A 25,290-nucleotide genomic window follows, 5' to 3' on the forward strand; every position below is an offset into this window, starting at 1 on the left:
CGGCTCTGACTTCTCATCCAGAGGCCGATAATCTGAACAAGTAGTTGTATTTCACTGCTTCAATCTCCTAATCCTCGGCTTTGCAGTGGAAACGCTGATCAAATCTGACCGCCGGTGCAGAAGTCACAGTTCAGACTCTTCGTCTTAGAAGAAGAAGAACCCAGAGGAACCAAACCGCTCTGAAGCTTTGGTCAGTTAAATGCTGCTCAGTAGATAATTCTGCGAATCTGAAATGAATTCTCTACATGTAATATAGAAACTTCCTGCTGTTCCCAAGCAGCACAGAAAGACAGGATGAAGATTGAACAAAGAACTGTCTCGCTTCATCAGCAACAATTAAAAGGAAAGTTTGTACATAAAGATGAAGCAGAATCTGTATCTGCGAGTTGTGAAAAATGTAAAAATGACTAAAAGTGCCATAAAATGACATAAAATAGTTAAATATACCTAAACAGGTAAAACAATGCATCATGGGTAATTTGGTGCGGTCTCCATGCCTCCTGGATAATGTGGGCGAAGTACGCACATGTACGCATATAGAGAAACGTCTTCTGCGACCCTCAGAGGAGAAACACGTCTGAGAACTTCCTGTCTGCAGCTTCAACACGGAGGTTCTGTCGGTCGGTTCTCAGTATTTGTCTCATGATGTCAAACTATGAACAGAATGACGAGGAGAATTATTTAAATACAAACTTCTGTGTTTCCTCTGTAGTGGCCTGACTCCAACACTTCCTGCTCCCTGAGCACAGAAAGCCTCTGTTGTGTGTGTTTTTTTACATTATTAGATTATTAGCACTGATGCAATCAAATGTAAGCCGCATACTAATGTCGCACTCGGCCTCGGTGGAGAAGATTTCTCTTTTCTTTTCTTTTCTCTTCTTCTTTCAGCTCGTGGGATGCTTTAATTTCACTATAACGCAGCACAGCTTGTGTTTGCATGCTTGTCGGGGAGGATTTTCAAAGTTTAATTGTGGAGATAAGGTCGGGGGGAGGTCACGTCCGACTTCGTGTTTTGAAGTTTAATTTCACGCTCGCGTTGTTGCTGCGTCTCCAGTTTATCGTGCCTAAGTGTGGATGTTCAGTAAAAATTGTTTTCTTTCCAGTCGGCGGCAAAACAAGCCTGATCGTACAAACTACACATGGAGAGATGATCGTTTTAGGATCAAACTCACTCAAATGTGTCGTTTCTGGCCAAATTAATGCATCATAAGGTGGAATCACAGTGTTTAGATAACACTATACTGTGTATATATATATATATACATATATATGATTGTGGTAAGTTTTACACTTTCCAACTCATTTTTATCAGATTATATTGTGTTTTTAAGTTTGGAAGAGTTATTTATGCTGGTTTTTCATTCATTCGGGCGCCATAAAGGGTTTATGTGGGCGTGTCTACACCGACATCACAATACAATTACAATGGTTACAACTGTCAGGATTTCAACTTAAAGGCATCAACTATTATATTAAAGTAATCCAAGGTGAATTGGTACTTTTACTTTCTTTTCAGCGTCTGTGCTTTTGCCACATTTGGTTCATTGAATTGTTGATCATTTCACATATTTTGGGTTTACTACAGAAGAAATATTTATGTAGACCGGGACTTTTAAGGAGCTGAGACCAAGTCAAGACCAAGACCAGGACCAAGGACATTATGGGGCAGAGATCAAGACCAAGACCAGAACACCTCAAGACCAAGTCAAGACTAAGACTTTAAGGAATTGAGACCTTGAAGTCAAGACCTTGAAAATGTTGTCAAAGTTTTTCATCTGCGTTTTTTTTCAGCGAGCGTCCTACAAGGGGTTAAATTCCATGTATTTCTATCAGCGTCCCAGAAAGGCTTAAGGAAATCAGCGGAGGTAGCTAAAGCCTGAAATCCATTTTATACAGCGTAACGTGAGTAAATCCAGCGAGCAGCGGCTCTAATGTGGCGCAGTGTTTCCGTCTGATAAGATGGTCACTGTGTCAGATTAGGAGATTACGACATCCCGAATTCTTGGCAGAAACATGAAGGGAAACATGTTGGGAGCCGACCAATCGCAGCTCGAACGAGCCGAGTGAGTGTCAGAGAGATAAGGAAGGCAGGACGAAGAGGACGGAGTGGATCTGTTCATCCATATGGTTAGAGGTATATTCCTCCTGTCCACCAGGGGGCATCAGACGTACGGTCCGGGTCGAGTCCGATCCGGCCCACGGGATCCGTTGTCAAAGAGTGAAACCGTAAATTTCCTCGTGTTTTGGGTGTCGGAGTCACTGCAACCGTCACTTCTTCAGCCTGGCTTCCCCAAGGAAGAACTTTTCTTTGATGCTCCCAACCCACCGCCGCCATCGCCGCCATCATCGCTGCCATCGCCGCCATCGTAAATACTTCTTCTGCTCCTGCGCGAGTAACAAACATGGCGGCGTCCGGAGTGGCGTGACTCCCAGTCCGTATTCTCGTCTTACAGTGTTATAGGTGAGATTCTCCTCTACTAGCATCCAATTCCTCCTCTGTCCATACCACCGTTGGGTACTCTCCATGGTGTTAATGTTTATACTGTGTTGTTCTCCCGGCATGCTAACTACAAGGTTTTCAGCGGTTCTCCCGCGGAAATAAAGATCGGACTTTTTTGGAAACGAACGAGATGTTTTCACTTGGAACGTTGTCGTGTAAACAGCGTCTACATCCGTCGTTTCATGTAACCGCATCGTTTTTGTCCAATCGTCTCCACGGCGTGGCGTTTTAGAAAGCCTGAAGACGGGTTCCAGAGTGGAGACATTTTGAAAACGCCGCCTCAACTTTGACGTGTGGACGGACAGGATGCACAACGATGATGTCATCGCCCCGCCTCTTGACTCCATAACCCAGCGACCTGATAACCTAGCGACCCGCTCCGCGACGTCACTTAACAACAACAACAATGGCGGACTACCTGCTACTGATGCTAGTCCCTTCTGCAGAACCAGGGTTTGTTTTTTTCTGTCGGATTACTTTAGTGTAAGACCGTGTGGTCTGACTGAAACGGAACAAAAGTATTAATTTCAGGTTATGACTGCACTTTGAAGCAAAGTTCTAGTAATCTCCTGAAATCTGTCCAGACCGAGGGCGTGGTCACGTTCCTCAGCTCGTTTACGAACGATCTTTCTAGCAAGCGGCGGGAGAGGACTTGACGTAGTGCGCAATGCATTCTGGGTAGTAAAAAAACTAAAGTAGGAAAATATCTCACGGGCAGACGTGGAGTAGAGAGGAAGAAGTAGTGAGGAAGAAGTAGTGAGGAAGACTCTCATTGATATCTGGTCTGAAGACTTTATATCACAGTTGTTTGTAGCTGGCCATTAGCCACAAGCTAACTAGCCTAGCCACCACGGGCTAAAGCGGCGGGACTTCCTCTTTCGGTCTGGACCAATCAATGAGCCGTGTTCCTTCTTTACTTCCTCTCTGCTCAGTGTTTGTTTCAGGCGACAGCGCCCCCTAACGAGCAGCTGGTGTAACTGCGTGACGTTTGATCCGGTCTCTAAAGTCAATGTGAACACCAACCGAACCAAATGAAGGGGGGGGACATTCTCGGCTCCGCCCCCTCCCAGGTGAACCGAGTCCCGGACTATCAGAATGTGAACGTTCCCTTAAACAACTATCTGCCCAGCAGCTCTGGATTCCCGGGTTTCTCCTGAAGGTTCTTCTGTTCCGTCGTAGTGAGTTGAAGACACACTGCCGGTGAAATCCTCCTTTCAGTGGCGTTTTGTCCAACCCCATCCAGCTTTAGCACCCCCCGTCTTCTGAGAGAGGTTTGATGTCTCGTCGTGTCTGCGTCGTTTCCTCCCGTCGGCTCGTCTGGATGTGTCAGTAACTCAAAGTTAGCGCCAGAAAAAAATAAAAAATCAAGCGGGAGGAGAGAGACAGCTGTCGCAGCAGCATCTAATGAGGATGTTTTTCTTTATTATTTTTCCCTTTGGAAACGCAGACAGACAGATGGACAGACTTCTTCTGGCTTCCCCTCATGTGTGTCTAAAGAGTTCATTTTTAATGCGATAACACTGAATCATTAATAATCCTCAGATACGCATCATATCCAGGCGCAGCTCGCGATACAGTGATACTGCAGAAGATGATACTCGGATTGTTTTACGGTCAAATGAAAGCAATGCACGGAATGACTGAGGTAAGTGATCAACAGCGGACTTGTGCAGAGCACTTGAGCATCTTCCAGCTCATTGTTTCTGGTTTGAGGGCCTGTGACTCTGCTGTTTTCCTGTCGTCTCTGTCTTTGTGTCTGAAAGCTCGTCGTTCGCACACAGCAGACGGACGCACTCAGACGCTCGCTGGAGAACACAGTGGAACATTAAGCAGCTAAAGAGCCTCAAATTTCCCTCAGGAGCCGGAACAGAGCAGACACACATGCAACAGAGAACAATCCGCTATAAACAATAACATTGGGAGAACACGAACATTCTAGTGGACAGACCACCAATTTGGATTGTTATTACGATGACTGTCAAAATTAAAGACTCAGGAGAATCGGGACTGGGAATAATGACACAGCAGAGGAAAAAGTGTTCCGATTGTCCCTCTACTGAGCATGTGCAGAACTACTATTCATTACGGCTGTGGTGCGCAGAAGCAGGGTTTCATAAAAGTTACGTTTTCCCTCACTTCCACGGAGGCGGCGCCAGAGCGTTTTCAAACAGTTGCGTTTTCCCTGTTACCACAGAGACTAAGTTGGGGCGATTTTATAAAAAATAAAAAAGCATTATCCCCATTTCCATGGAGAGAGAGTCGGAGCCTTTTCAAAAAAATTGTGTTTTCTCCCATTTCCATGGAGACGGAGCCAGAGCATTTTCAAAAAGTTGGATTATATCTGTTTCCACAGGGACAAATATTTTTCAAAAAGTTGCATTATCCCTGTTTCCATGGAGCCAGAGTCGGAGCATTTTCAAAAAGTTGCGTTATCCCCTTGTTTCAATGGATACTGAGTTAGAATGTTGTCAAAAACTTGTTTTACTCAGTTTCCCTGAGAAGGAGTGACAGCATTTTCAAAAAGTAGCATTTTCCCCATTTTATATGGAGAAGGAGTGAGCATTTTCAAAAAGTTGCATTTTGCCCAGTTTACACCGAGGACAGAGCGTTTTTAAAAAGTTTTGTTTACCTCAGTTTCCCTGAGAAGGAGTGAGAGCAGTTTCAAAAAGTTGCTTTTTCCCCAGTTTATACGAAGGAGTGATAGAGTTTTCAAATAGTGGCATTTTCCCAGATTTCCATGGAGCTGGAGTCGGAACGTTTTAAAACAAGTTGTGCTATCCCCGTCTTCATGGAGACGGAGTAGGAGCATTTTTAAAAAGCTGCAATTTTCAACTGAGCATGTGCAGCAGAACTCTTTTCTACGGCTGTGGCGCACAGTAGCAGAGTTTGACAAAATTTGTGTTTTTCACGGAGTTGGAGTGTTTTTCATTAAGTTCCACCTTGGAAGCGGTTTTCCAAAAATTGTACTTTCAGCGGCTCCAAGTAAACACACTCTGAAAAATGCTACTGAAATTTGAAAGCAGCTTTGTGATATTTTCTCTACTATCAGCTGTCGCGTATAAGTAACAAGTAAAACTGCCTGGAGTGAAAACCGTCACTTTCACCTGGACGACCTTCACCTGGACGACCTTCACCTGGACGACCTTCACCTGGACAACCTTCACCTGACATTGACCCACATTCACTTTCTGATGAAACAACAAAAAACCCCATCAAAACAGGGTTGTTGTTTTTTTGCAGTGATATAAAGTCGACTCTTACGCCGATGATGTGACTGTTTCCTGTGAGTCCCAGTAGTTTCTGGCCGTCATTCCTGTCAGTTTGTATCTTCCTCCGACTGTTTGTCTTTCACGCTCAGTCGTTCCCGGCGCTCCTCTCGGATCCCGGCAAACACTGTGCCGAGTGAAAAGTTGACATAACCGACAGAAATGAGGATCGTATCCTCCGAAACACACCAACAGCAAACCCTCATTCAGCTGCGTGGGGTTTTTTTTTCGGTGCTCCGTGTGAGCTGAGTGGCCGTCTGCCAACACGGCGCAGCTTCTCTGATCGGCAGAGAATGAAAGGATTCGACAGCGGCCTCCGAAAGAGAGGCGATACCATTATTTCTGTGAGGGATCGTTCCCCACCAGCCTCTCCCGGCCGGCTCGCTGTGTCATCAGTCCTCGTAGCATCTCGCTCTGTAATCCCCCCCCCCCCCCCGCCCCTCCCCTTCCATCTTACTCCCGATCTCATCTCTTTTATCTCTCTACGTTCCTGCCATCCCTTCTGGTTCTCACGCTGCTGTTGTGTGTTTTCTTCACGGATGCATGCGCGGGAGTGGGGGATTGGAGGATAAGGAGGAGGAGGGGGTGGGGGTGGGGGGGGGGGGGTAAAGTCTCCGCAGTGAACCAGAGCTTAGCGACAGCCTGCCTCGACGGTCCGACTCTCCTTCGTGCTGCGTGACGAGAGGTTCAGAGGTCACTCTAGCACACCGGGCGATTCTGGCGCAACAAGACACGTCGTTAAATACGGCGCTATGTCACTCCAGAACACTGAAACTCTTCTCCTCCACATTTAACGATCCTATTTCTAGAAGTCAGCGTTGAGCCACGTTATACGCCCTTCCAGACCTTCTGCCTTGCTTGTCCATACGCGGTTCCATTCGTACTGTATTTCAAAATTCATGTCGATACGCATTGCATAACATAACTTCGGTATGGTACAGTATGTTACGGTGCGGTACAGTTCGGTATGGTATGGTATGCTATGGTACGGCACGGTACGGTATGGTATGGTATGGTACAGTATGTTACGGTGCGGTATGGTACAGTATGTTATGGTGCGGTACAGTATGGTATGGTATGGTATGGTACGGTATGGTACGGTATGGTACGGGCTTTCATGCATTTCTACTGATAAATGTTGTGGATTGTACTCAAAGTACCGTACCCGACTGTTACCATGTTTCGTCACCCTTCCATTGAGGTACCTAGTACGGTTCCATTAGGAGGAGTGACAACGCAGCCGTCTGCTGATTGGTCGCTGATGATCGTCAATGTCAACAAACCCGAGACATTTAAATCGACTGTATAAACCCCACCGCTTTGTTAACTGATTTTATTGAAATGTCGGCACTACACTGCCCCCTGGTGTTCAGGCGAGGTGCAGACGCTCCTCTCTAACGGGAGAGGAGATTCAGCAGCAGCTGGACGCTGCTGATCGGAATGAGAACGTTTTCCAAACTGTCACAGAGAACCAAGGCTCTGGCTGCATTAGAATAAATTCCTCAGTACTTATGAGAGATCGACAAACGCATTACTGCTTTTTTTTTTTGGCCAGATCTGTTTTTTGGCCGGATCTGTTGCCGCCAAGAAAGAATCCAAACTTTGAGGGTTTTGAAGTTGGAGTGTGGCTCACAAACAGGAAAATTTGCAAAACTAATCAGTGACACAGAAACATAATTTCTGGGGCATCGTCCTCTCCGAAGAGGCGGCGCGGAACATCGAGGTTAACGTGAATAATCGCTGATGAGCGAAAACCAGGCTGGAAAAAAACTAAAAAGAAGAAAAGAAGAAGAAGCGAGCGAGCATCACGCCGGTGTTTCTTCGTAGCTCTTCAGACTACAATGTGTCCCGCACAATGACGCGTCCACAAAGGCCGTCTTTGGGCTGCGGCGATATTTTAGGTCATTGAGCAGCACAATTCGCCCACCGAGCGCCGCCTCCATCCCCCGCCTGTTTGGGGCTTTTGGAAGGCCGACATCAAATTAACCAACAATCTCTTCTTTTATTAGCTCCAGGACCAGAACACAATGCAATTCTTCTCCGCATACATACCTCCTCCTTGTGTGGCGGTGTGTGTGTGTGTGTGTGTGTGTGTGTGTGTGTGTGTGTGTGTGTGTGTGTGTGTGTGTGTGTGTGTGTGTGTGTGTGTGCACTCAGAGTTAAGACGCCCCGAGGCGCTGGAGATTTGCTAAAGTGGAGATCCTGTGCAGCTCCTCTATTGTTAAGATTCCCCAACAAGCCACATTTGACTGCAGCGGCCTGCAGCAGTCAGATAACACACAACGGGAAGCGCCACAACCAACATTTCTCCGCCTTGCACAAACAGAAGCCGGCTGATCTGTGGACGGGGCCCCGGCTGGCGTGCGGCAGATGCTTCAATTATTAATTGTCGGGGTTTTTAATTTTATTTGCCTTCCCTCATCAATTTCATTAAGAGGGCTCGGTGCAACATCAAGGGGATTTATCTGAAGTCGTTAGCCGCCGACGGCGCGTTCAATCACGCAGAGTCCATCCGAGAGGCATCGGGAAGTGAGCGAAACAAGCAGCGGCGAGGGGGGGGGGGCTATCACTGTAAATCATAAGGCAATTACAAGTGAGGACAATCAGGCTCAATATACATGATTTCTGCTGGCGGCGGCTGGACGGAGCGGCGAGAATGAGATGTAATCACAGAGGAAGGTCTCCCACTGATGTGGCAGCTGTGCGCCTGTTCCGCCCGGCAACCGGAGGGTCTCTATCTTTTACAGGACGACCACCTGAACGGAATACTGATGGTACGAGTCATTGTTTCTATCTGAAGAAAAGACCACGGATGAAGGACCGAGGATAGTAAAAGAATTTAACTCAGTGGCCAGTTCAGCGTGGAAGTAAGGAGACGGACAGATAAACTAGTTACTAGGTTACCTGCAGTGTGAGGCGGACAAAAGCCCCTAACCTGCACTCAAACCATGAATACTCTTGTTTTGTGCCAACAAGTGTTTAGATTTGAGCTTTTAATTTGTTGAAGGAGTCATGACAAGGGAATCCCACGTTTCCTACTTAAAACAAGTATATTGGCGTTGGACCTCCGTTGAAAATGTGGAGATTGAAAGTTAAAGAGTTTTGTTGTGTGTGTGTGTTTGGGTTCACCACAAGGGGGCGCACCACCAGAATTTTGAGGTATTGATTGTGCACTTGTGTTGTCGTCACCACAGGAAGTTAATAACAAAAACCACCTCTGTACAAACAAACCACGAACGGTACTGGTATAAACTTTGACCAAACGACTCTGTATTTCATTTTGAATCTCCGCGTTGCGCTGCTCTGCGGCGTGGATGTTTGTAAACGGCTCCACTGTCATTTACTATTTTTATCTTTCAAGGACAGCTATGCTATCGCTATGCTATCGCTAGCCATGATTGACAGTTCCTGCAGCCAATCAACACAGGCCTAACATCCATACCAGTCAATATCTCACACGTATTCTCGCTCAAGGAAGTTGCGATATGAAAAAGGATCAGAACGAGCTCTTGATTTTTTTTCCCCCCCAATATATTTTTATTTTCTTTATTTAAAGACAATTTAAGAGAGACTGGATTCGTGAGAATACCAGGTGACGACTGCTTTAATAGCTTTTGGGGGCATAAGACAAGTAGACATATCTGCTGCTGTGTGGCAGTTGGATGATTTTACCATATATTCTGAATTATAAGTTGCACTTTAGGTTTTTTTTCTGTTGACGGCTCAAAGTTATGGAACGATTTATTACCGTGCATCAGACAGGCCCCTTTACTGTCTATTTGTTAAACTAATCTTAAGACTAATTTTTATTCCTTGGGCTTTTACACCAGTTTGAGAATCTCCTCCTGTTTTATTTGGTTGTATTTATTTTTTGATTATTGCTTTTAACTGATGGCACTTTTATGTCTATTTATGTACAGCACTTTGGCTCAGCTGTTGTTTTTAAAGTGCTCCAGAAACAAAGCTCAGTTTTTTGGCTGGTTGAGTGACTTATAGTCCAGAAAATACGGTAATTCAAAAAGCTTGCAGTCAGTGCACCTGTCACACTAAGAATTTATCAGTGGACCTTATGAAATAATATATATTCTTACTTGCGTATACATTACATTCAGTTCAAAAGGGTGCGTTTTCATGAAGTATATATGCTTTATTATCTTGCATGAGCAGGTTTTTTTCGCCCAAGTACTCCAACTTCCAACAATCCAAAGACATGCTTGTTAACGTAATTGTTACTAAATTGGCTGCAAGCTTCAGTGTGTGTGTGTGTGTGTGTGTGTGTGTGTGTGTGTGTGTGTGTGTGTGTGTGTGTGTGTGTGTGTGTGTGTGTGTGTGTGTGTGTGAGTGTGATGGACTGGCCACTTGCCCAGACGTCGCTGGGATAGACTCCAACTATCCGTGACCCTGACCTGGATAAAGCCGGTCAAGAAGACGGATGGAAAATTGAAAGTGATGCTGTGGCGCAGGTGGTGGAGTGGATTGTCTCTCAATTCATTGAAGGATTCAAGGTTCAATCCCAATCTCTGTCAAAGTGGAGAGGTTTTCCCTGGGCTAGACACTGAATCCCTTTCTCTTGAAGGAAGCTCTTGGCTATCGCAGTGTGCATGTCGAAAGTCCATTTGTGTTTCAATTAGTCTACAAACACATTTGTAAAGAGAAAAAGAAAAAAAAAAAACAAGTCGCAGAATTTATACTCATCTAGCAGCTGCTGCTGTTCAAGGACCTTCCATGAATTGGATTTTCAGCTCTGGCTGTCATGGTTTGTTGTTATTTTCTTCAACCTCTGTTGTCATACAGTGACATCTAGTGGGTTCAGATGGTATTTACAGCAATATTTTGATATATAAATTGCTTCTTAATCTAAGTCATATGAGCAATGGGACAATTAAGAAAAAGTCCAACTTACAGTTCAGAGAATATTGTAGTCAAGTAGCTCCTTCAATTACCGTATTCTCATGAAAAGTACAAAAAACAAACATCAGTAAGACATTTAATTGTCCATGTCCAGGTGTAACTGCAGCGTTGAAAGTCCCAGTTCAGCTGCCGTTGTTCCAGAACCTTCTGTGAATTTGTCCTTTACGGTTTTAGCCCACGATTATCCTTCTTTGAGTCCTTCAACAACAGTTGTCATACAGTGACATCTAGTGTTCCCAGATGGTAAGTACTTTAATATTTTGATATAAAATTTGCTTCTTGATATACATTGCACGAGCAGCTAGAAAATCTGGAAGAAAAAGTACAATTTATAATCAATAAAATGTGGTCGTGGAGTAGCCCTTGGAATTACCGTATTTTCCAGACTATAGGTCCCACCTGTTACAAAAAGTCGTGAACAGTAAAAAACAAAAACAAAAAAACCCACATTTATTTCCAGATGTACCTGTAGTTTTGATCATCCTGGTTCAGCAGCTGCTGTTCCAGAACCTTCTGTGAACTTTACTTTCAGCTGTGGCCCACGATTCTTCATCATGCTAACAGTTTCCCTGCTGTTCTTCAGTTTCTCACATGACCAGACCAACAACTATAAAAGGGCAACTTATAGTCCAGAGAATATGGCAAAAGCCCCTTAAAGAAAAATAAATTCAAAAAGTGCTTTTACCATATTCTCTGGACTATACATGGCCCTTTTTTTAATTGTTTGTCTGGAGATGTGAGCGACTGGAGAACAGCCGAGCTTGCATGAATAGACAACTAAAAAAAAGATCCACTTATAGTCCAGAGAATACGGTAAAAACGTCTAACAAATTATCCAGTTTGAGTCCAAGTTGGGGGCTTTCATGTGGCCATGGAGCTAAAATGGTCAAAAATCGAAATATTAATTGTGTAATTGTCTCTAAACGCATATTTCAATCATTAATTATACAAGTGCTCTCTTTTCTGAGCAGTTCCATTTTTTTCTGCGTTTCCTGTACTTATCCCATTCGAGCTTCGGGAAATCAAGCATCTTAAAAAAAAAAAAAGCATCTGCACATCTGAGATCACTGAGACAAGTCTTCTGAACTAAATAAAGAATTCGTAAAAAGGTGCAGAAAAGCTGCAGTGTATAATTACGTCTTGAGTTTCAGCCGAAGCCGGGAGGAGAGAGGAAAACCGAGAAGGCGGCTGAAAATAAACGTTCCTGCGGGGAGGCTTCGGCACGCGACATCCAGCAGAGCGTCTGCAATCCCTCCTGTTGAAGAAGCCGTCACTTGATCCTCGCAGCGAATTCTGATGATGAATTCTCTTTCTGCGCTGCGAAGGGAAGAATCACATCAGATCTTGTATTTGCTCTGGATGAGTGTGAATCCCCCCGACGGCCTCGGAGAGAAAACCCACACACTCCTCGGATTCGACCGTCCAGAGGTTTTGTCATTCGGCGAGCCACTTCAGGTAATTAGCTCAAGATTGAGCCAATTAGCCAGAGGAGGAGCGTCGTCTTTCAATTTGCTGCCGGTTCGATCCCTCCGTCTCATCATGGGTAAATCCTTGAGCGAGACACTGAACCCCAAATTGCTCCCAATCTTCAAGAAGATTGGAATCAGGGCCACTGGACTCGGGTCGTCTGTCTCGGGAGACGTTTCACCAGTTCATCAGATGAGGAGGCCAAGCGTCTTCCAAGACGGACGACCGAGTGAGGTCGACCTGAATCCGTTTGACTCCGAGACGCCGCCAACATGGACGGATGAGACGGTGGAGGGACGGAGCGCTTTGGCAGCTGCCACTGGACGAACGGCGAGAAATGCTTCAGTGGCTGTCGTCACCATGAGGGACTGATGAAGGCCCCGCCCACACCACAACGCTGTTTCATGGTTTCTGTCCGATTGTCCACACGCCGCGGCGTTTTAAGAGCCTAAAAAAAAAAAAACGGGTTCCAGAGTGAAGAAATTTGAAAACAGCACCTCGGCTTTGACGTGTGGACGGACAAGAGACATATTAGTTGAAAAAGATGATGTCATGACCCCGCTTCATGACCTATAACCCCTCCTCTCAACCTATAACCCCGCCTCTCGATCTATAGCCCCGCTTCGCGACCTATAACCCCTCCTCTCCACCTATAACCCCTCCTCTCCACCTATAACCCCTCCTCTCCACCTATAACCCCGCCTCTCCACCTATAACCCCGCCTCTCCACCTATAAACCCTCCTCTCCACCTATAACCCCTCCTCTCCACCCCTCCTCTCCACCTATAACCCCTCCCCTAGACCTATAACCCCTCCTCTAGACCTATAACCCCGCTTCTAGACCTCAGTAAGAACCACTGAAGAAAGGAGGATTTATGTCAGATTTATTTTCAGCTTTCCAAGAGATTTGATAGTGAATCTTTAGGACTAGAAGACAGTGTAAATATATCCGAGAACAAAATGTAGAGTGTCACGTGAAGGGTTAATATTGCAGTGGAACTGGAGTTTCTGATCTTACGTGCAGAACAAAGTCAGAATCACTGGGAAAAAAAAACAACAACACCACAGTAATTATCCCGGAGAGAAAGAATCCAGAACAAAGCTGCTGCTGGAAGACAAAGAAGGTGAAGATCTGTTCTGATCATCAGACTCGCTCTCCTCCCTTCACTGTGGGACTTTTGATCAGTCGATTAGCGTTTGATGAATCTGTTTGCGCCAGACGATCAGAGCCTCGGCGGAGGGAGGATGAGGAGGAGGAGGAGGAGGAGGAGGAGGAGGAAGCAGCTGCAGCAGCAACGAAGAGATGGATGAAGCATTTTCTGAACGACAGGATGTGTCGTTTTCTCTGCCGTGTGTTTCCTCACCTTCCATGTCGGTTTAAAACCAGAAGGACACTGATGCTTTCTGAAGGAGGATCGACTGCAAACTTCCACCGCTGCAGGCGCTAATCCTGCTCCACTCGTGCAGGAAAACTAAACCTGAAACTGTTTTGCATCACGTAACGCTCCTAATAAAAGATGTGCGACGGTAGATCGGTTACAGCCGCCGTCTGCAACCTTCGTGACCGAAAGAGACAATTCTGTCACTTTAAACCAAATCAAACTTTAACCGGAGCCGCAAAAACACGTGGAACCTTTGAAGTTCCTGCAGAACTTTAAAATCTACTTCCCATAAAGGAATAAACCAGTACAGGAGAACAAGACCATCATTACTCCTTTCCAACCCGCAGGATAAACCAACAAATCCATCAAACCAAAGTGGATTTGTTTACAAACAAACAAACCAGAATGTGTCTCCATCAAACTGTGTTTATGTTTCCTGACTGACGTCATGGCGTCTCTGCAGCTCGAGCCAAAATATCAACAACATTTGATCCATTCAGCCCCAAAATAATCCAGATTTTTGTTGCCATTTTTACCCGCTTTACTCGGTAGTCTGATGCATTTACCATATTTCCTGGACTAGAATTTACACTTTTTTTCCGTTGAGCTGATCATGTGACTTACGACTTACTGTACGCGCTTTGAGTCAGCTCGAAAAAAGCGCTATATAAATCCAAGCCATTATTATTATTATCTTAAGAAGTGACTCATACCTTTTAAGAAATACTTGTACATACTCTCTATATCACTGTATACGTTTGGTTAATTTTACATACTAAAGGTATATTCCAGATAATACGGTAATCTCATTTTTTCAGTCTAAATGTATTTACATTTATATGTTCACACAACAGAAACTTCTTCATTAAATAGATATTTTAATGTAAATAATTGTGAGTAGTGTGATTAGGAATAACCTTAATGTTAGCTTGTGGCTCCGCGTTGACCATTAAGGTGATACAAAGATTAATCTCCAAAATATTATGACCCGACTCAAATCTAGATGTACGTATTTTCTCTCCAAGTACCTGGGAAACAGCAGTAACTCACTGTGCCGTGAAGTTGGATGAATAGATTTGGGGGTTTTGGCGGTGAGGCGGCGGACAGACGGACGTGTGCTGCTCAGACGGGTTCTGGCTGCTGCAGATGGTTTAGAACTGGATCACTTTACAGGAAAACTTTACCTCCAGCTGAACTCGGCTCAGCAACAGATGGAGGACGAGTTTCCTTTTTTTTTAAAGCAGTGAAAACGTCTCCAGCAAAGCGATGCTCTGCCCTTCAGACTCGCTTATTTATAAATGCATACGTATATATATGTTTGTGTATGTATTCATATGTAATTTTGGCTTCATCACATGTAAAATAGTAAAAACAAGAGTCCTACACGTAAAGCAATTGCCACGATATACAAATCTGAGTATTAAGAAGCCTCCATGTATTTCTTGCTACCATTTTAATTAATAATTAACTTTAGCCATTGGATAAACAAACTTGAGTTTAATATAGATAGATATATATATATATATATATATTTTGTCTGTTATTGGGTTTTGAAGAAAGAGGCGCTCACTATACGTTTTATATTCTTTGTGCTCCTTTTCAAATATGTAAACAATCAATGGAATGAGCTTCATGAAGTCTGAGAGAAAGAAAATAACATGATCGAAATGAATTAAAAGAAAAAAAGGAAAGAAAGAAAGAATTTTAAATGTAATAAAGCAACATCACAACAACCACTTGGTTTTACATGAAGATAATGACAGAACTTCTCTGAAGAGTCCAGCTGGTTCTGACCTGCTTCTGCTGGTTCTGACCTGCTCCTGCTGGTTCTGAGTGTCTCCCCTTGTCTTCTCCTTCATGTGTTCGTCACCCTCATGTGCTTCACCTGTGTCTCCCCTCTTTATACTTTCCTCTCCTGCTGTTTCAGCTGCCAGATCGTTAAGTTAGGCTCCGCCCACTGCAGGTCTTGATGCTCTATTCCAATTTTTTCTGGGATACAATTTTTTTTTTGCGTGATCATTTCAAACACGACCTGCTGCGTGAACGTGATCGGACCGGATGCTTCTGGGCCCCAGAGCGCAGAAAACGACATGAAGTTACGCTATGTACGCTCGACACGTGGGTCAGCGCGGAAAAATGGAGGCCATCTTGGAATTTTTGATTTGCTAGCACTTTTTTATGTTTATCAAAACTTGACCCGACGTCTACAGTCACATCAAATTTCCACGCTTGTATCACCAACTGAATGACTTTGGCCAAAAATTAAATGTTGCTGCTCCACTAGTGGAAGTTTTTATTTTTCCTTTTCAAGACAACATGCATGTATAATCCAAGGGCGATATAATCCTCAACTCACCACATAAATAACATAATTAGACGAGGCTTGTTTTCTTTTCTCGGCTGAAATTTTCCTTTAAAATACTAAAGAAACAAAACAAGTCCTTTGTATTTTTTATTTATTTTCTTCCTAAATGAGGATTTAAAGAAACGACCCCACGTGGACAGAAATCACAGATTAAATCAATAATGTAAGAGTTTTTTTTTTTTTTTTATTATTATTCCTATACAAACAGATTTGATTGGAGGACTGGGCTGGGAGACGGAGGTCGGTCCGGCCTCCTGCAGACTCTGAAGCTCACAGCTGGAGGCTGCTGGAGATAAAAATACAGACGGTCAGGATCGAACAGGAAGTGGCAAACGAAGCGTGTGCTGCAGGTCTGAGCCTGTTTCTATCAAACACCTCGCAGTTTGTCCGCCGGATTAAAAATACCTGCAGTCTGTTGAATCTCCGAGGGAAACCAAAAGGTCTTTATACAAATCAGAAGCAGCACATCACTTTATTGACGGCTGGTTTTCCTCTGAGGCGCCTGGAAGGATTTCACTTCCTGACAATCATCCTGGAGGTTCGGAGAGTTTTTCTACACTCACTACTTCAACATGAACTCAGAACCGCCAAGTCGTCAACCTGGAGGAAGCAGAGCGACTATACTGTACTGTACTGTACTGTACTGTACTGTACTGTACTGTACTGTACTGCACTGTACTGTACTGTACTGTACTGTACTGTGCTATACTATACTGTACTATACTATACCATACTATACTACAGTAAATTACACTATACTGCATGACATCATACTATTCTTCACTATACTGAACTACATAGCACTACATCATACTGTATTATACTGCATCATCCCATACTATGCAACACTTTACCATACTATACTACACTACTATATTACACTATATCATACTATAATCATACTATATTATACTGCATCATAACATACTATACTACACTACTATACTACACTATATCATACTATAATCATACTATATTATACTGCATCATAACATACTATACTACACTACTATACTACACTATATCATACTATAATCATACTATGCTACACTATACTACACTAGATTATACTATACTACACTACATCATGCTATTCTACAATATACAATTTCACTGTATTGTATCATACAACACTATACTATATCATACTACCCTAGACTATACTGAACTACAGTGTTTGTATTTAAATACATTGTACATAACATATTGTATTGTAAAATGTTCTCTGTGTTGTATCGTCTTTGATCTAATGATCTTTGCTGAATCTCTCCTCTTGCTTTTCTTTTGCAGCTTTGACTCTGAGAAATCTTACGGTTTTATTTTTAAAGGCCAAATTCAGATTTATTTGCTGTAACACTCCGATATCTTCCTCCGGCACATTTTCATTTTCTTTTCATTCATTCAGTGTTTGCTGATGCTCCATCCAAATACTCCACAGAGAATTCAAGCAAAATAAATTAGCTAATTTAATTAAGTAACTTAATTAAAAACTAAATTATCTACGTCATTACTAACTGATCAACCATCTGACGGATTAATCTAGATAGTTCTCGATATTCCAAACAAATTTAATGGAGGTTTTTCTTGTTTTACTGTACGCAGCATTCTGTTGTCACACAGTGACACCTAGTGGTGCCAGATAGTATTACAGCTGTATTTGGTATGATGATTGGTTGATGGAAGTAATTCAATCAGAATGAAAAGGAGAACTCGCCTGGCGTGCTTCAGTCCACCTCCTTCTTCAGGTATCTCTTCATGACGGAGGCCACGTCTCCGCCCTCGCTGCCCTCCGCCTCCAGCCTCTCTCCCTGCGGCTTGTCGAACCGCCGCCTCGGCCCGCCGCCCTGCGAGCTTCCTCCGGATCCCCCCGAGCTGGAGGACTCCGTGTCGGAGCTCTTCCTGCTGCGTGTGGACGGAGGCAGCTCGCCAAAGTGTACGCTGAGCGCCCGGCGGCCCCCTCGCACCGAGCCCGCCAGGCTACTGGCGGACTGCGCTCTCCGGATGGCGGGCAGGATGTCGGACGCCGCGTCGTCGCGGTCCGCGGCCAGACGACGGTTCTGGAAGACCATGGGCTCCGATCCCAGGGAGCCCTCGCCCCCGTCCTCTGTCGTGAGGTCACCCAGCATGCAGCGCCGCGGCGCCTGCGGGGAGCGCTGGATGGGCGTCGTCAGGGAGCGCCGCGGCTCGTTGGAATCCTCCTCCGGGATGGACAGCGAGGGCGGCTGGTGGCGAGCGGCGATGGAGGACGACAGAGACGAGAGGCGCGGCAGTGACGGCAGCGACGACAACGAGTCGCTGGAGTTGAAGCGGGAGAGTTTGACTCCGGACGTGGAGGCGGCGGCGGACTCGGTGATGGAGCGGGAGCTGGAGGCGCGGGGCAGCAGTGGCGAGGACGGTTTGAGGATGCTGGGACCGGGCCGCGGCTCCTGGACGTCCTCTGGGCTCAGAGACATGGCCGACGCCCTGCGTCTGAGCGCGGCGGCCGCGGTGGTTTGATAGACGGGCAGAGACACGGTGCTGCCCGCCCCTTCTGACGTGTCGCCACCGGCTCGCCGCTTCCGGAGCCCGTCCAGCAGCTCGGACAGAGCGGAGGAGGACGGCGCTCGACCCGGACCTCTACTTCCTGCTCCGGCCTCGGATCCATCATCGTCCACACAGGATCTGTCCAGACAGGAAGACACGACCAGCTAGCAACGAGCGTTTCTCATGAAAACTAAAAATGTGACGAACAATTCAAACAAACCGACGCAATTCTACAACTTTAGTGTTTCTTTAAGCAGCAAACAGAACTTGACAGAACTACTGCTCTGTAAAAGAAGGAAACTCCACATTTTCCTCCTTTGCTTTAGTGCAAATGATACAAATATGTTCTATTAAATTCTATTTACCTTAAGACCCTCCAACATAACCAATGATAACATTGATCACCGAGGAGCTTCATGCTGTACATTCACTGATGAGCACTAATTCCATTTTTAATTATGACTGTACACATGTTTATATATATACACTCTAACGAGTACACGTTCCCCTGTTTGGTCCAGATCGCAGTTTTCTTCAGGGAACACGACCACGAACTCTGAACCGGAGCGAACAAGATCTCTGGTCCCGTTGAAAACCTCGGTCTCGCTTCGTTCACAAACGATGTTTCTCGCGGGCGGGGGGAGAGGACGCGACGTAGAGCGCAATGCATTCTGGGTAGTAAACTAACAAAGCTAGCTGTACGAATCAGAAGAATTAGACACAGAAAGAAAAAGTTGGAAAATATGTCGCGGCCAGACGAAGAGTAGAGAGGAAGACTCATTGATATCAATATCGATATTATATCACAGTTGTTTGTGGCTACCCATTAGCCACGAGCTAACCAGCCGAGCCACCGCGGGCGAAAGGGGAGGGACTTCCTCTTGCGCTCTGGACCAATCAATGAGCCGTGTTTCTTCTTTACTTCCTCTCTGGTCAGTGTTTCTTTGGGGCAACAGCGCCCCCTAACCAGCAGCTGGTGTAACTCTAAAGTGAATGTGAATCGAACCAAATGAAGGGGTGAACATTCTCCGCTCTCCTCCCTCCCAAGTGAACCGAGTCCCTGAAAAGCCCCTCGGATCCAGAGTGGGTCGATACGATGGAGGAAGACTGAATGTTCACGCCGCTCTCTTCTCTGTGTGGTTTCATTATCAAACCCAGCAGGTCGTAGCAGCTCCGCCTCGAATAAACATTTCTTATCGGACTCACCGGAAGCTGTAGGTGCTCATGGTGTCAGCGACCGACTGGCGCCCCCCGTGGCTGCTGTAGGAAGAGCCGCCCCCGACGCGGGATCCTCCTCTGGGGACTCCCAACCAGGTCCGGATCCCCTCCCCGACGTCCTCGGTCCCGACGGAGCCGACGCTGGACACAGAGTCGCTGCAGGAGAAAAAACACCCACTGAGCACGCTGGAGAACCTCCACCTCCACCTCCACCCGTTCAGCTGCTCGTTCAGCATTAACAGCATGCAGGCGCATCGCAGTCCGCTCTAACCATCAAGCAAGCCGGGGGAGGGGTTCACAATCAGGACGGGACCCTGGCTTCAGGATTTGTACGATGATAGAGATCATCTGAAAAACAGGCGCCGCTGTGAATCTCAGCTACATCGTCCAGTTTGGTACTTTTTAAAATAATTATTACGCTGCGTCGTTTCTCACCAAATTACATCTTCTGAAACCGAGGCTGTCCGAACGCGTCACAAATTACACTGAATATCTTGAAAAGGCCCTGAATCCATACTGATTGTCATAAAGTCTGTTTATCTAAGTATATTTAGCATTGCTGGCATGTTAGCAGTTAGCTCATCTCAATGCTAACTAGCCTGTCAGGTAGCAACATCACTGTGCGAAACACAGATAATAGAGAGATAGATACCTGAATTAATGCTCTCACACCAGTATTCCTGGATACTTGCCAAAGCCGAGATATTAGCTGCGAGCTCTGGAGCGGCGTTAGCAATGTGCTAGTAGCAGGCGGCTAACGGCAGCTGATGGAGCTGCACTCCACAACATTCACCCCAGCGTTCGTTGGCGAAGGAAATACTGGATTTGACTAACAAAGCAAGAAGAATGTCTCATATCAGAGCTTTGGAACAAATGATGAACACTAAATAAATACATCTGCGTTGTTTTTTTCTCTTCATGACGCACTTTTTGATACTATCTGGAAAATCCTATAATTACAAAGCCTCTAATCACGTTATTTGAATCAGGTACTATCACGAATTCAACAACTTTGAGAGGGTTAAAGAACAATGTCTACAATCTTCTTGCTCAGTTTCTCCTGCAAGATGTTTTTTTTAATTCCTCCTCTCATCACGAAGCCTCAGAAGCAGAATTAAACCAAACACATTTAATTAGCATTGTAAGGAAATGATGCCCCTTTCAGCTTAAATAAAACATGCCACATTTAAATAATGGTTTTTTTTTGTGACTGTCTCATTTATTCGAGCATTTCAAGCACCACTTCAGCAGCTTGTTATATCTGCTAATATATTCATACCGGGCAATTATAGTAAACTGGTTGAGCCAATAACATCCGTACATCACATTTACTCATTAAGAGAACCAAAGTATCTTTTATGTTCATTTCAATGGTTTTTTCAGAACCAGCCCACACACACACACACACACACACACACACACACACACACACACACACACACACACACACACACACGCACACACACACACACACACACACACACACACACACACACACACACACACACACACACACACAAACATTGGAGAGTTTCTTACAGGTCCTTCTTTCGAGTCAGGGACTCCACAGCAGTTTGTACGCTGCATTGAAGGGCAGAGCGGTGAAAAGTTGAGTTTGCACCAACAGACCAGATCGTGGAACGTAAAGGCCAGTTCAGACTTTCCACACCCGCAGGGGAGCGCGTTGATCCGTGTGACGTAAATATCGTCATTCCCCCACAACGGACAGCAATAATAGATTTCTACTAGTGGTGGGCGGATTGGTCAAAATACTGATCATATTGATACCGACATTGGTATCGATATGGAACGATACCAGCGCAATGAGATCAATACTTAGCTTCAGTTTCTCTCCTGAACTCAAACTCAAATAATAATTTGTTCTAGCATCATAGGTCTGTACACTTTGTTTATTTAAGACAAAATAATCCAATGTATGAGAGAAAATTGTTTTGCTACTGTTGACAAAAATGTTTTCTTACAATACGAAAGTATTTTCTATAAACTTTTCCCAAATTATGTTCTAGATTTTAATTAATTAATCAACCACAGGAAAAATAATAAGAACATTTCAAGGTCAGGAAAATGCGTCCAAATTTAGCAACCCGATGAGGCAATGAATGTTAAAAAGTATTGGTATCGGATCGGATCGATATCGGCGATACCGGCCCTGTATTTCTTGGTATCGGATCGATACCAAATCTTGCAGTATCACACACCACTAACTTCTACTTCGAAGATATCCGCTTGTTATCCGCCTGTACAATCACACTTTATTAGGATATAAACGCAGCCAGACGGCTCAGAACTGCTGGAGTGAAATACAAACAACTTTAGGAAAAGAGGAAAGCGCCAGCTGCCAGAAGTTGAAATATTTCGAGGTTCGTCATGTTACATTATGGAACACGTAGTGATGTGAAGCCTGAAATGTAGTACGAATGGATCCATGTCCAAGGCGCTCTGCGGGACGCGCGATGCGGAAAGTATGGAGGAGCCTTTAACGTACATCGACGGCGAGTTCGCCCGGGTGGAGCTCACCTCTCGGAGTCGCTCTCGTCGCTGGACTCCACCTCCTCCAGGGCGGCCTGCAGGTCCACGATGCGGCGGATGGACGTCTCCAGGTCGGCCTGCAGCGTCTGCCGCACGGCGCTCAGCTCCTCCACCTGCATCTCCTGCGAACAAACGCCACAAGATTCAAGCTCCGTTTAGACGACAACAAAAACGAGTGGGACCGCCAAACTTTTTTAAATCGGCTCCAAAGGCGAAACATTTCTTCTGTGGTTGTGATGAACCCCCTCCCCCGGCAGCAACCGCCGAAAGTTACAGAGCACAGTTACTGTGCATGTGCACATCCACCGTGGTAAATAGTTCCTTCAGCTCATGTGTGAGTAGCAAACATGGCGGCCCCCGTAGTGGCGTGCCTCGCTGTCTGTGTTCTACTATTATCGGTCACATTGGAGGTTTTATAGTTGACATTCACCCCACATGCATGTGTTGGTTTCATTACAGAAACAAACAACAGCTCCCTCCTGTGGCCCGGCAGACGAACTACATTGTTGTCAGTGCTGCTGCAGTGGAAACAGTCAAGGTGGTGTCACGTTGGGTAAACCAGGGCAGGTTGCAAAGCCCTGTTGATTTTAAGGGATATGAAAATGTTTAAATGACTTGGAATTTTATTCATTTATGCCACAAAAATACTCTTAAATTAAAAGTATCGTTATGCATCTTTCCTGGTGAGAAACTGAACAAGGAAAGTTTGAAACCAGAAGCTAAAGGCCCCCAAATACCCCGAAGTTTAACCTCAGAATGCTACAAAAAACATAAACTTTATTTTGTAAAGCGTGTTAGGAGGTTCCTTCAACTTTTTTTAAAACAATGGTACAGTGAGTGGTGGGGGGGGGGGGGGGGGGGGTAGTTGGTGGTGGTGGGGGAGGGGGCTTACAGTTTACAGTGGTACAAATCCGAGTCCCTCAAGAAAAAGGTTGGGAATCTCTGGATTAAAGGAAGAGCTCTGTCATCACCTTCAGCCGAGGCCAAGCGAGGACCCCCCCCCCCCCCCCACCCCAGGACCTGCACAGACTGTCGGGCCCAGACCGCCTCAGCAATTACCTCCACTGGAGCCCACATTACCTCATCAGTCAAATGGTGAGCGTCCCGGCGGCATGTCCTCCGTCACACGCGGCCCCGTGACCCGCCGACGTCCGGGTCATTTAGGGGAAAATTGTTACATACGCACGCTGACATGGCGAGAACGGAGTGATTTATTAAGTCATCTCATCTGCGCTTTATTTTCTTTCCGCTCGCTTGTTCTGTCTCGGCAGCATCCTGTCACACACACACACACACACACACACACACACACACACACACACACACACACACACACACACACACACACACACACACACACTAATGTCCCATTAACCCCAGGTTCACCTAAAGCCATTCGTTTAGCTTTCACCTAAAAATTCTATTCTGTCCATGACGACCTTATTTTCTTCCAACACGGCGCAAAAACACTCACGTTTGGAAACGTTTGCATTCACTCACGTTTGTCTTCTGCCTTGGCAACACGTCTTCACGTGAAAATACAAAGACTTTCTGTCATGAGGGCTTGATTTCGCTCTGTGAGGAGCAACACTCATGGAAGAACTCGGTGCACAAGGCTCTTCGTGTCCTCGTCTCCAGAGACCCAGCAGCCATTACTCCCGACGCTCCAGCGTCATTTCAGTCACGTATTAGAGATCAACGTCAACGACTAAAACTGGATCCTACTCTTGATCATTTTTCCCGTCTGGATTCTGGGAGAGGAACTTTAACATTCTGACGTCTTCAACTCAAAAAACATCAAAAATTGACCTGATGAGGGACTGACGTCCCACTAGGACAAGAAATGTCCACAATATGAGTGTCAACAGACAGTCCCCATAACACACACACACACACACACACACACACACACACACACACACACACACACACACACACACACACACACACACACTAGGCTTTCAAAGTTATTGGCTTCGTTGGCTTTGAGGAGACGGGTGTGGGTGCAGCGGTTGTCATAGCGACACATAAGCATTTATGATAGTGTGTGTGTGTGTGTGTGTGTGTGTGTGTGTGTGTGTGTGTGTGTGTGTGTGTGTGTGTGTGTGTGTGTGTGTGTGTGTGTGTGTGTGTTCATAACCTTGAAGAGACAATGAGGATTAATCACAGTCAGAGAGAGAAAGCAGGATGAGGGAGGGATGATGGAGAAGAGGAGGAGTGTGTGCTCTTGTGTGTGTGTTCATGCCCGTGTTTCCCCGAGTGTGTGTCTGTTGCTTTGTGCAAATGACGGAATAATTATTATTGAAGCTCCGTCTCTTCTCTGCAGCTCGGCTCAGAGGTCAGAGACAATCTGCAGCGAGGAGGAGGAGGAGGAGGAGAAGAAGAAGAAGAAGAAGGAGAGGAGGAAGAAGAGGAAGAAGAAGAAGAAGAGGAAGAAGAAGAAGAAGAAGAAGAAGAGGAAGAAGAAGAGGAAGAAGAAGAAGAAAGAATGAACGTGTTTATTAACCCTGATGTGTTGCACTCAGACCATCAACTTCCAAACCAGTTAAGTTTTTTGGGCGTCAAGTTACAATAATCTACTGAAAAGGCGACGGTCAGAATATATTTAATTAAGATTATTAAACTTGATCATGGCTGGTCATGAAACTTCTGGAATTTTTTTTATTTTATTTTAGATTATTAAAGAATTAATAAATCTTGTCATGTCCAGGTAAAGTTAACAAATTGAAAAATTAAATAGTCATAAAGATTATTATTATTTTTTTTTAAAAACCTTCTTTCTTTTTTTTTTTTTTTACCAAAAGTCATTCAAAAACGTCAGAAAATGCCAAATTATATTCCTAAAACTATATATTACAAAACTATGAGCATAACGTGATCTCAAGGTTAAAGGAAAAATGTAAAAATTAATTTACAAAAATTTACTTTCAGAAGAAAATTAGAGCCACGAGAAGAAAATAGGTAGAAAACAGGGAATCAATTCTTCTATATAAGTATATATACATGAATGTCTATGAAATCTCTCTCTCTCTCCTTGTCAGGGTTGAGGGTTAAACAGTAATACATGGAGTTTTCATGTTCTCCCTGAGTGGGCGTGGTTTCTCTCCT

At 44.9% G+C, this 25,290-nt stretch overlaps 1 protein-coding gene across 1 annotated transcript in view; it reads right to left on the reverse strand.

Annotated features, from left to right (window-relative positions):
* Positions 1 to 15,797: 15,797 nt before the first annotated feature.
* The window catches only part of myo18b (myosin XVIIIB), a 39,601-nt gene continuing 30,108 nt past the window's right edge, over positions 15,798 to 25,290 (reverse strand). Inside the window, exons 39-43 of the mRNA XM_080476555.1 lie at positions 22,171 to 22,304; positions 21,172 to 21,213; positions 19,621 to 19,788; positions 17,606 to 18,552; positions 15,798 to 16,177 (exon numbers count right to left, since the gene is read on the reverse strand). Coding sequence (XP_080332681.1) covers positions 17,616 to 18,552; positions 19,621 to 19,788; positions 21,172 to 21,213; positions 22,171 to 22,304 — 1,281 coding nt within the window. The 3' untranslated portion in view covers positions 15,798 to 16,177; positions 17,606 to 17,615. The remainder of the gene's footprint in view (positions 16,178 to 17,605; positions 18,553 to 19,620; positions 19,789 to 21,171; positions 21,214 to 22,170; positions 22,305 to 25,290) is intronic.

Source organism: Lipophrys pholis (genome assembly GCF_963383615.2).
Source record: "Lipophrys pholis genome assembly, chromosome: 12".
NCBI classification, from domain to species: domain Eukaryota; kingdom Metazoa; phylum Chordata; class Actinopteri; order Blenniiformes; family Blenniidae; genus Lipophrys; species Lipophrys pholis.